A 13608-nucleotide genomic window follows, 5' to 3' on the forward strand; every position below is an offset into this window, starting at 1 on the left:
AGAGTCCATCTGTCACAATAAACCTGCAGAATGTAAAGGAAGAAAATGATTGACCTGTTATGAAGTGTAGCATTAAAATATGCTATAAACATTTCAATATTGATCATTAAGTCTCTAAATAGTATGCGTGACATGGTTGGCATAGGAGCTTCCTTAATCTTCTAATTCTTACCTACTATAAGAAAATTTGATAAGAGACTCGGGGTCAGAAGTTAATTTTTCTCTTCAGGTAATGTTTGTAAAACTGTATCATTTAGAAATCAATTATGTAGCTTTTACTGCTTCCTTAAACCTTTTGCCTACATCCATCATATCCGCTTTTTCCAGGATAACACTAACAAAAGTTTGCAGATTACATCTCCTAACCATGACAGCAAAAGTCAGCCCCAGAACGTGTGATCAGAATTTGGGTCAGTTGGACTCACAGCAGAGCGATTCGAAGGTAATAAAATGCAGAAATGGCAGTAAAGAACATCATGATGAAGAAATGGATGAGGATTTAGAATATGTAAGTGCACAATGGGTAAATTAAATAAGAAGCATTTGTTTCCCCATGGAATTTCTTATATTTAAGCTAGAAATATTTCCAAATAGAAGCCTAAATAGATTTCAGAAATGTGCCTTCTACTATTCTGTACATTATAATATTATGCGCTAGATCTCTACATTTGTGTTTGTACAGGGAAATTCCGTTAAAAGTTTTACTTTTTATTATATATTGAACTCAAATTCATGATAGCGCATGTTTAAGGAATAATTCAGTTGAGATATTTGAGAATCACTTATATTTTGTGCTTCCATATATCAAAGTTAAGATACATAGATTTAATAATATGATAGCATCTTATGTTCATATATATATATATATATATATATATATATATATATATATATATATATATATATATATATATATATATATATATATAAGAACGGGCATAGGGTATATTTCAATACGTTGTGTGGTTGCGTACCTTAGAATTAAACATCTCCAAGACCATCTGGAACGTACCAGGGTACCTTCGAACGTGACTACAGATTCAGACACATTCCGTTCCAAGACTAGCGTTCAATAATTGGCAAAAATATGCCTGAAACCAAGTCTTACAGAAGTGTGATAACAGGAGTTAAGTCATCAGTCAGAAGTTACGATGTCGAGCCAACAACATATTATATGTTCTGACATGCAAGATCTGTGCTATTCAACTTGTTGGCTAAACTCTTGATTTCCGAAATCGAATGAATACTCACAAATGCCACATTCGCAACAATCTCAACCCGAAAGTCGCCAACCACTACAACTCGAATTGACATTCAGTCAAATCCCTCGAGATGTTACGATTGAATCCAATATGCGTTGTACATATATAAAACGCACACCTAATTAAATTGATCTTATACTACAATTGAAATCTCGTGGACAGTCTAGACTAAATTAAAAACTCTAACATTTCCGTCGCAGTCTTGTCCCAATTTCAGCCAGTCATCAGTTTTTCAACTGACGCAATTGTTGCGCTAATATCTACCCAAGTAATTACATCTTTTATGGATTTATTATTATTATTATTATTATTATTATTATTATTAATGTGTTGATGTTGTTGTCCATTATTCCTTTTTACTATTATCTTAACATCTTTCTTTTAGAACTTCCTTGCTTAACTCTACCGGGATATAATTTTGTTACCAACTCCTTTAATGGCGATGATCTCTCGCTACACGGTCCTTCTGTCTTTTGTTCATAATTTATAATTAGTTCAAACCATACTGGTTCGCTAAATGGTAGACACAAGAGCGTGTCCGTATATTATTTTTGGACTCAAGTTATATCGGTTTTTATTCTTAAAATTGTGCCGGCTTCTGACTCGAGTAATGTACAAGAAAGTTCATGCTGTAATAGCTACAACAGTCATACAAACTAAATTAGTCATGCTTTATCCAGGCTGAACATTAAAAGCATCAGTTTCTTTTTTATGTTCTGCATCAGGAATGTATTACAGGTAAGTAAATAGTTTGCCAGCTATTGCGCTATAGAAGTAGAAACTGCAAACAAACTAACCCTGTTATGTAAAGAACACACTAATTGCACCCAACAGTGTCAGTGTCATATTGTATAATTGATATTAGAAAACACGTGCTTTTTATATATTTTATAAATAACTGCAACATGGACTTTCCCTTCAAAATTGTGTATTGGTAGAGAATATATTAATGATAATCCAGTCTTGGTTGATGAATGCTTGTTTGATTACATTTTTTATATTAAAAAACGTTTACAATTTCTTTATTATTTTTATGAGAGGAAATCTTTTTCGCTCCGTGTGTTAACTTCTGGGCACGCAAGATATATGTTAAATATATTGACCACCATATTATTAAACCTAGTTTAATTCTCTGAAAGCAGTAAAATTATTTGAATGTCGTTTCGGAAGACCTAAAGTCATTTAAGTCTAGATTCCTAATGCATGAATCAAGGTTGATGCTGACTTTATATGGATTTTCCATGGCCTTTTCGGTCGGCCCACGTGTAGCCTATTTCCAATCCGCGAACGAGCATAACCTTCGCAATTTTGACTGGAAAATCACCCAGTTTAGAGGAGCTAGGAAAAATCTTGAAACAAACTGATATAAAAGAAACCTAAGCATATATCGTTTGGTGTGTACTCTGGAGTATTGAGCCTTTATGTTGCACAGTGCCTTATATAAAATGGGTCTGATCAAGGATGATACTTTCTGCGGAACGAATTAATTGGTGTTCTTGCTTTTAAAGAAGTAAAGTTTCATGACTTCTTTCAGCATCATTATACTGATGGAAAACTAGATTTGAAAAATATGCTTTAGTCAAAACATATCATTATTCTCATAATTAAAAATAGCATATACATTCATGAATATGTTTAGCTTTATTTATAATTTTACTGCAATGATTACTTGGGTTAACCTAGTTCGTAATATAGTGGACTGTGTTATACTTTCTTGATTTTTAAATTCATTGTTTGCCAGTAAACTGACAAATTACTGTTTTACATTTTAAATACATGCCATAAATTATAAGTATTGCTTCCAGCAGTCAATTGAGAAAACCGAACTCGTGCGAAGTGAATAAATGGGTCAACATATTGTCAGTGTTGTTCAAATGTTAGTAATCTGCTACTACAAGCATTTCTTATCGATCATGTTTCTAATGGTTTAGCTATAGTAATTCTATAATGACATCAACAGAGGTTACACTACAATGCCAATTGATGTCAGGTACCACACGACTGCTTAAATGAGGAGTTCCCTTAAGAAAAAGTTTGTTTAAGTTCTCGTTAATTTGTATAAATACTTACTTAGTATTTATTTCATGTTTTCATGCAAAATATTTCTTTACAGAGCTCTTTGTTTCCCTTAATACATGTTATTTACCTCTGATTGTTTTCTAAAACTTCTACTCTATTCAGCAAGGTTCTAAATTGTTTTTTAAAAAAAAAACATGGCAGCAGCATTTCTAATCTATTTATAAAAATGAATGCATTCAAAATTTCAATTATTCTAAAACTTAGTAATAATCACTAAACATGTCAAAATATGTATCAGAAGCATTGTCATATAGATTTTTGTTCTTAAGAAAATTGCAATTTCTTGGGGAGTGGAATAAACAATAATGAGGTGACAGGTGATGCTAGGTAGATAAAACTTGAGGAATGTTTCAATGTACATACAAATGCAAAACGAGGGTAGAAACATCAACTTATATTCATTTTGCTTAAGCTTGAGTTTCAGTTAATTGTATCTGAAAATGATAAAGAAGACCAAATATTTAATCTGAGCCTTTTAAGATGTATTAAACCAAAATGAAGTAGAATGGTTTCCATAGCAACAAGAGTGAAATTGTTGTTAGAATCCGTATGATTTATACTAAAATTTCATTAATTGTATGGACCCTGAACAACTTTATATGACCTTGGAATGACATTCTTATACATTAAGTTTTTATGTTTTGAAGAAATATAGCATCAGTGACATCATTCGGCTCTTCATGTGTATTCGTCTTTTTACCTGTTTACTTTTCCTAATATGAATTTTCTATTTTTCAGAGAGATGAGGTCGAATGGATCCAAACAAACATCAAAATGAGATGCTCATATATGCCCTTTGATGATGAATATAATAAAAGGTAGGAGAACCCTAACCCTATCTGGCTTGTATTGCGATAGTTTATTACAAATCTAAATTATCTAACCCTAACCCTATCTGGTACAATAGTTTCTTACAAACCTAAATTATCTAACCCTATCCCTATCTGGCTTGTATTACGATAGTTTTTTACAAACCTAAATTATCTAACTCGAACCCATTTTGTCTTGTATTACGATATTTTATAACAAACCTAAGTTATCTAACCCTAACCTATCTACACTGTATTACGATATTGTATTACAAACCTAAGTTATCTTCAGTGGCTGATACGGCATTCAGTACGAATATTCAGTCCCGAACTATCACACACACTGGCTTGAACTAGAGCGCTTTACCTCATGTCATTGATTTCATTATTTTCACATCAATTCATACTTTCAGTCCCGGTGCCATGTGCATTATACAGGGGATATGAAATAAACTCCCATTCCTGTTTTAGTGTTATTTAAGGGAAAGAATTTGATGGATAAGAACTTCGGAGGCTTAATGGTTTTGACACAGTCCAATGCCAAATCAAATTTATTCATTATGTACATTCCAGCAAGTGGGATATTTTACCAGTGTAATGAAAATGCAATACTGATTGAATGCAAATTAAATGATGAATGCATTTTGAAGACCATGATGAGTGCAAATTCAAATTGCAGAACAACGAAAGCCAAACAAATATGGAACGAAATTAAAGTACATTTCATGAACAGATTTTAAATCAAATTCAACCTGCATCTAACTGCCACTATAAAAACATGTCGCTTGCAAATCCATGATCAGTTTCTTTAAACTGACAGACAAGTGTTCAGTCTACTCAAATAATAAAAACTGTTGCTGAGTCAGGCACGGAAAACACAATTCACATGAGAGCATCGTCTTTTTAATGAAGTATAGAAAGAAATCTAATTTCAAAACAGATAGTTATTAACATTCCTGAAAATGCAAATTCTGTAATTGCATTTCCAGCTTTGTTCTAGACAAGTAGAATCAACAGGATAAATGGAAGTAACGAGAAAAAATTATGCTGCATTTCTGAGACGAAAAACAAACTCGGTGAGATTATTGGCTGAAAAGAGACAAATTGTTTATAACACATTAAATTTATAAATACTGATTACTTTACTTATCTGACTGAGACATTATTTGGAACTCTTTAATGTATACTTGATTCATTATTGTTCTTATTTACAAAAGCTCTGAGGTTGGAGTGCTGTTTCAAAGGTTTTATAGGGTATTACACATCCGCTATTTATTTAAAACAAACTTAGGACTGTTCCAAATTAGCAAAATATAAATTTCAAATCTGTCTTTAATGTATATTAGCGTACCATCCGATCCTTATGAACATGTACCCATTATGTAAAGGTAATATCTTAAGCCACACAAAATGATATAATGTAATATTATTTCCTTAAAAACATCTATTATGTAAAGGCAATATGCATGGTTAAATTTCAAAGAGGGTCTATAATGCAATAAATGTTTTCCTGAAATAATAGGTGTCAGTAATTTAAAGGAATTAACTATGGTAAAATATCTGAAAATATCTTATAATACGCTCCATGTTGTCCTATGAATGTGTCTACTTTAGAAGGTTCGAGTTCACTCACATGATGTAAGAAGAGAAACTTTTGTTTGGGGTTTTAAGTTTGCTTACATATTATAAATTAATCAACTGAAAAGTATACAAAAATTATTGTTACTCTAACTCTGAGCAATATAATCAAGCTATACGGTTAACATTTGTTTCATAAGAATAATTCTCAGAATGCCGTAGCATCATTACGTTTCTTCTACAATTTATTTTAACTATTTTCATTTAAGAAATAATTATCATTATAACACCACTGCTATGCTGATGTGTTATTAAAACTAAACGCATACATTTATATCCTTGTCTGTCAGCACTGGATGCCAATATATTATGTCACGCCACACAATATCTTCCTTTTCGTTAAAGCAAAATGGACCATACACAAAAACGTTGTAGTCTACCAAACCGAGCAATGGAGAGCCCTGAACCCGAGTTACGACAGAACTCAATTGATTACACATGCCCTGTACCTACCAATGCCTTTGGGGATATTGAGTTTGTCAATTTTGGAGGAAATATTGGAAAGGTAATATACATTGTATGCCATGTTATGTTTTTATCTTTCTTGCTAGAATGTTCAAGAACATACAACTCGTATTATCATCAATGTATTTAAATGCAAATGGTCTAATCACTTAAAGCACATATGTATGTATATGAATTTAAGTTGATTTTAAAGTCAGTTGTGCATATTTAATGCATTTTGGCTCTGTTAAAGTTTTTAAGATATATATCGTGCCGTGAGTTGACTTACTAGATATATATACCACACAACTAAACACAGCCAAATTTGTCTCAAATCAAGCAAAACAAATAATTTATTGGTATAAGCTAGTAACAGTTGGCAGTTAACTCATACAAAGAACAGTTTTGAATTGATTGAATTTCCAGGTAGATTTCACAGCAAATTAGAACTTTAAAATGTCCACAGTTTTGTAGATTTTAACTAGGCAGTCAGCTTACAATTTGCTAGATATACAAACCAGCAAACACAAGACCTACACAAGATATTTTATCGCTTTAACTTCTTCAGTTTGTCCGTGTTGATAGAGAGACTGACATGAATATGATGTTGAAACTGATGTTGAAAGTGTGGGAAATGAAAAGGCCGAACTTGATAATTTCTGTGACTGGTGGTGCAGACAACTTCCACATTAATTGTCGCTTACGAGATGTTTTCCGACGCGGTCTTATTGATGCCGCACGCAGCACAGGTTGGGATCAAGCATTTACGAATATAAATTTAATGTGTTTTGCTTTTTATGGCAGACCTCATTTTGATCCTCTTAGACTGCATCTATATTACATAATTTTATTAATAAGTTCGTCTAACAGTCACGTTGTTCTTTTTCATTGTCTCACATAAATGGCGTGATTGAGAACATATACCAGCAATTTCTAGCTAGGGTTTGGGGTTGGGATTTAAGTATTGACACAACATATTAGTCAAATGTGTTAAATATTTGCAATCTGCATTATTATCTGAAGCAAATGAAAAATAATGTAGCTTTGAGGCTGGGATTTATATGTGTCGTTGTCAACTCCTACATTGATTGAGTATATAAGTTGAAATAAACTAGTGGAAACATAATAAAGTTAAAAGGTTGAATTCCAGTGGAAATAGCCATGTAAAGTTTCGCAGATATAACCGTTGTTCTGTTTTATTTATTTGACGTGTCTATGGTTTGTATTTGCCTTTGAGATAGGCTCATTAAAGAGTCGAAAGCGCTCAGGCTAGTTAGATACTAGTTTCGCACTGTTCGTTGTCAGTTTATTGCATTTATCTTAATCAATCCCTGACACTTGTGATCCTTTCCTCGCTATATGATTTGAATTCTTTATATATATATATATATATATATATATATATATATATATATATATATATATATATATATATATATATATATATATATATATATCCACTGAGAAAATATTTTTTATCGGTATATCTTCCTCGCACAAAGTTTGCTTTAATGCAAATTCGAAAATCATGTTGATTGCATTATATTATCTCGTTCCAGTATCTGAAAATAACTGCAGCAGATTAAGCGATAACTGGTGCATTATATATCACGTATTTTAATCAGTTCCACCCAAATTAGGACCTTGACTTATTAATAGACACTTATTTATTTCAAATGATTGTTAACAAAAATACATGAGTTTTCAGATTCTAAAGGAACTTGACCATGACAGTGTTATTATAGGAATGACTTTGTTTCCCAAATGGTCATGTTATCGGTTAACCTACAAAGTATGTCGCTTCGATAACAAACAGATGAAAGATCTATTTTTCAAGTCATTTTCATGACCACGGAACCAGTGTATGATTGAGCACAGGTAACTCAGTATTAAATGTAAATAGTGTCGCAGAAGTATATATCCTAAAGCAAGCTCTCGTTTTCATTTCCCTAGTCTCATCCAGTTCATAAGGCTAAAGTGGTGAGGCCCCTTTCGTTCAGGTAAAGTATGTTAGTAGTAGCTGGAAGCAAGCAAAAATTATCTCAGAGGTTTCTGCTTTCGGAATGCTACGTAAATATGCTGTATATATAATTTCTTTCCTACATCTAATAATCAGACAAGGTCCAGATGCTCTATCTGTGGCAATTATATTGTCACTTTTCTGTGTTAGATCGTCAGTTAGTACTTTTTTTATTTAGGCGAATAACGTAATACAAATTGATTAGCATTGCACGGAATTTTATTTGGACCTATTCATTTCATACATAATAACCCTCGACTGTTTTTCGAAGGTGCTTGGATTATAACTGGAGGCACATATGGTGGTGTGGCGAAACATGTTGGTGAGGCAGTGAGAGAGTATGGAAGGACCTGCGACAATTCAAACGATGTTATTACAATAGGGATAGCTCCATGGGGAGTCATTCAGAACAGACATACCCTTGAGGACCAACAGGTACGATGATTGATAAAGGATTTTTTAGCCCTAGCACAGATTGTGGAATGGATATATTTCTGATTTCATACTATAGTATAATATGCATACACAGCAATATATTGTAAGTGTAGTGTGTTGTATATTCATGCCCGTATTCCAGTGGCATGTAGATTTGTTTATCCCTCTTTTTGTTGCATGTTTCTCACACAACAATTGTTATTGCCCAGATTATCAAAAGATAAATAACGCCTCTTATAGTTAGTGTAATTGGCAATATATAGCCATGATTGGTGTGATAATAAACCCTATATATAATTAAATACTGGTATTCACAACCCGCTCGACTTCATTATGCAGGACATAATACAATAAAAGTTGTATCATCACTTTGGCGATATCATTTTTCTCCCAATGATTTATTTCAATATCTCATCCTGAAATGTATAATCAGCGGACTATGTTTATCTGCAGTCTAGTTGCATACTGATCACTAATTAAAGATCAGCTTATCTGTATTTTAGTGAAACATTGGTTCTTGTTCGAAATTCGATAAACAAATCAATACTTTGTCTGCTTTGTTGTCAGACACTTGTCTAGTGGAAAAATTTACTAGTCGATGGCATTAGGCTGTCCAATAAGGCATTTTACGAATTCACCTTGTTCAGTCCTATACAAAATACTGCTCATTACAAGTTAATCCACTCATAAACAAATATTCACTCTGAAATAGACACAAACATCCATTGTGCCTAATTAAAAGCTGGAAATGGCCAGAAACGTTGAATCAATTTCAATGGGTCATGCAAAACGCGAAACCATTTGTCTCCTCTGGGCTTCTTATCAATGGAAGAAAATTGAAGATGAAAGTGTAATGGTTACAAATCTTATTTGTTCGTGTTTGAATGACAGACAAAATTGCAAAATCTCATTGTAGAAAGGGGAATTTATTTGGAACTTCTGACCTCTTTTTTAAATAGGGGTCCTGGCCAGCAGCATACCATATCGAGGAGCACCAGAAGAGAGACGAGAGCTTCCTAGACCCAAATCACAGCCACTATATCCTGGTGGATAATGGGACTGAAAACAAATGTGCAACCGAAGTCCGTTTCAGGGCTCGGCTGGAGGGCAGTATACAAACTGATACAGGAGATGTTCTTAATCGTGCATATGATGTGTTTCCAGCAGCACATGGTGATGATCCAGGTCTGCTATATTATAACGTACTGACAGATCAAGGCCTTTACAGGAGATTATAAGTAAAATACTTAAACCATGACTTGGGAATCGCAAAGCTTAAGATTTAGCCTTTGCTTTTATTTAGATCAGGTACATACGATGGTAATTTTCAGGGTTTATTTCTGCTTGACTGCTACTGAAATAAAATCTCAAGGTCTGCTTTAGAATAAAATTTTCTCCAGATTTGATCTGTCAGTACATTATCTATATTTTTCACAGCTAGCTGCATTTTATGGGATTATGACAGATTAGTAGAAAGGAATACAAAAAATAATGTATGTTACATTGAAACTATTTAATGTAAAATATAAGCTTGATAACACATTATTTTTTCTGCTGTATTAGTATGTCACACTCCAAAAAGCTATTACAAAGAAACATTTGATGGTATGTATATATATATATATATATATATATATATATATATATATATATATATATATATATATATATATATATACTTCACTACTTATATTCAGCTCCACACGAGCCCACAGCTGTTGTATTAATTTATACTCAATATCTAATAATATATCGTGTCAGCATATTTTTTAGTTTTGTGGATCTAAACTAACGCTCAGGAAACCACTATGCTGTTTTACTGTTGAGAACATGTGCCTAGTTCAGCCATATCCAGACTATTTTGTACGAAATGAAAATAAGCTATTTACTGATATGAGCATGAAGTTTAGTTTTAAAAACTAATAGATGTATGTAATATGCAACGCTGGGGTCCGTAAGTAAGGATTGCTAATTCATTAAACTAACAGTTCATTTTATCAAAAGTCTGTTCTTGTTTCACTATATGATTTAGTGTAACAAATTGAAATTTGCCTTGTTTATGGATAGGCTAATTCTCATTTCAGAAAAATGATTCCCCGCAAAGTGTCATGACATCAATCAAAGGACAATGATTTCACAACATTGTGGCATGATAAAATATTGAAAATCACATGATATCATATCGGCCAACGAAAATACGTATATTAATCATGTAATAATAATACAAACAATAAAATAACTATATTATTTAGAGAGGGTAAACCTGATTTATTCATGAGTAAGCCTCTGAATTATAGGCAGTGATTGAGACATTGATACAAAAAGCCAATTTGTGTTGATGATTGTTAAAAAATATGTTTCATTTGCAGTGTGTTGAGTACATATGCCACTCATGAAAAGAATGTTAAATGGAAACCATTTTATATTTGATACAATCTTGTTAACAAGTGCCTGTTGTTTTTCTATTACTATGTTACACCTCAAAAGTCTGTTATACCGAAACCATTCAATACTATATATAAGCTTCTTAAATACATGACTTCTGCTCTTCTCTCTAGTACCATGTAATAATTAAAGTACGTATTGTTTGAATTAACATGAAACAAAGGATGAACAAGCTTTGTTGTTCATCAATGTTTAGTACACATACAATGCGTAATAGAATACGCATTTTATAGTTTTGTTGATTCAAATGTTTCGGCAGAAAACATGGGAAGATATTTATGTAGAATGCGATGCCTGTAGGAATAAAGTCTTTTCTAGCACATACACTATAACTGTGTTAGCCAATACCTATCATAAGTTATAACTGTTGTTGAACATTCATCAAGAGCAGCTTTTGCCAATGAATCAAGCGTTGTAAAATCCATCACTCCTCTTCCCATGCACTTACTTAAGTCATATATTTATTTCCGTATAATCATATTTTGTATTTCATGCACAATTTGAAGTTAGTTCATATCTATGGAACTACCAATATGTTTACAATCTGGCACAGCATATTTGCTTTCATAAATAAAGTCAGAAATGCAGATTTCATTTTCATATTATTCAGATGTATCTGGGCCAATTATCATGCTGGTGTTATCCTGTATAGCGTAATTGGACAAAATGGAATAAAGCTATTTAGGTTGTATGCATGCATGAGTTTGCTACCACAATAAAACTTGCTACTCCCTGTATTTGCTATGAATTAGTGCAAGGCCATTGTTATCATTATCTTTTTAAAGCTTTGTAAAGCTTATTTAATGTATTCATTTGACTGTATCTTTGCAAAGAAACTAGAGTATTTTATGGTGATTGTTATTTGCCCTTGAATTACGTACACTCACACATGATTGAGGCATGAACTAGTTCACTGGCAGAGGCTATATTGTGTCATTATCAGACGCTCTAAAGTAGTTTTGCACTTCTCCAATATACATTTTTACAATAATATAATGTCAATATACAAATATATATTTTTCATTCTAAACGTCTTATTTTCAAATCTGATATTTAATTTGTCCTATTAGAAACACCATATCTACAATATGGACATTTTACATATGGTTAACCATTAGTACCGTCTGTCATGTTCAAAAAGATTTTTTATGTTCTGATGCATACGAAGATAGTGCACATGCTTGTAAGGACAACATGTATGGAGCTAGTGCTCAAATTGTTATTACCACATGCAGCCTTTATAAACCAGGCTCATGTCATTAAAGGACAAAATTGGTTGGTTCCTTGACTACCGTTTCTTAATTTTATTGCCATAATAAAGCTTTATAAACATGTCATCTATCGACATAGATTCAAAACATTTGGTCCCTTAAGTCTCATGTTTAAATTTTTATTGCCTAATTCATTTTACATAACAGCTGATGTTCATCCACAAATAGTGCATATTTTTGGTCCCTTTCCTTTGTTTTATTGCTATATTTCATCCTCACTAAACCGGACACTTACCTACAAAATGCAGTGTTTGGTCGCGTATGCGCTTTTGTTTTAATTACATTACTATATTCACCCTCTATAAGCTCAGCATCTATCCACAAGTGCAAAAGTGTTCCCGTTTTTAATCGAATTACTATATTTAACTGCTATGAAACAAATGTCGGTCCAAAGGTTTTGGTTCGTTCAATCTTTGTCTTAAATTCATTACCGTATTCATTTTGTTTAAGCCCGATACCTATCCACAAACTGCAAATTAGTTTGGTCCATTAAGTCCATTTGTTTATCACTTCCCTTTTGAATCTATATAGTCATCACAACTGTCAAAAAGGACACATTATATTGATCCCTTAGGTCCTATTTCTTAATTTTACTTCCATATACAGCCTATATAGGCAAGATAAATGTTCACTAGGGGTATAAATTGTCCCTTAAGTTTATTTCTTCATTTAATTGTCAAATTAAACAGACAGGCGCCTGACAACTATATCAAAAGTGCAAAAGGGTGTGATCCCTTCAGTCCCCTTTTTTAAATCAGTTCCCGTTTCAACCTCAAAATTCCTGACAACTTTTGACAAAGGACGAATGATTTGTTTTACTTATTCTAATTTCGCATCCGTATCCTTCCTCTTTAAACCTCCATAAACTTCAGTGGGAAACCCAACACAACAGTCACGTTCATGTGCATGTGGTATATTCGTTGCTGTTAGCTGCGTCAACTGTTTCTTAAGGTTGTGGTTAAGGTTTTTTGATTTGGCATGAACTAGCACGACGTTAGACAATATTTTCTATGACATTTGCTTGCCACTTTTGCCTTGGAATCTTGGTCATTTTTATTTAAAACTGTTATCAAGGTTATTCTGCGAGCAATATTATTATTATTATTATTATTATTATTATTATTATTATTATTGTTTATATTTCCTAAACCCCATAATGGACAGTTTTCATACTTGAAACGAATCGTTATAAACTTAAGCCAATT

At 32.6% G+C, this 13608-nt stretch overlaps 1 protein-coding gene across 1 annotated transcript; it reads left to right on the top strand.

The window, feature by feature from the left end:
- The first annotated feature begins 4085 nt into the window (after nt 1-4085).
- On the top strand, nt 4086-10053 carry LOC149791558 (transient receptor potential cation channel subfamily M member 2-like). Its single transcript, XM_089969218.1, has 5 exons — nt 4086-4159; nt 6134-6293; nt 6801-6981; nt 8524-8687; nt 9647-10053. Exons 1-5 carry the CDS (start codon nt 4116-4118, stop codon nt 9923-9925), a joined length of 828 nt encoding a protein of 275 aa, XP_089825344.1. The 5' UTR covers nt 4086-4115; the 3' UTR covers nt 9926-10053.
- The last annotated feature ends 3555 nt before the right edge of the window (nt 10054-13608 follow it).

The sequence above is a fragment of the Sinohyriopsis cumingii genome, chromosome 9, assembly GCF_028554795.1.
Source record: "Sinohyriopsis cumingii isolate HCF-2022 chromosome 9, ASM2855479v2, whole genome shotgun sequence".
NCBI lineage: Eukaryota > Metazoa > Mollusca > Bivalvia > Unionida > Unionidae > Sinohyriopsis > Sinohyriopsis cumingii.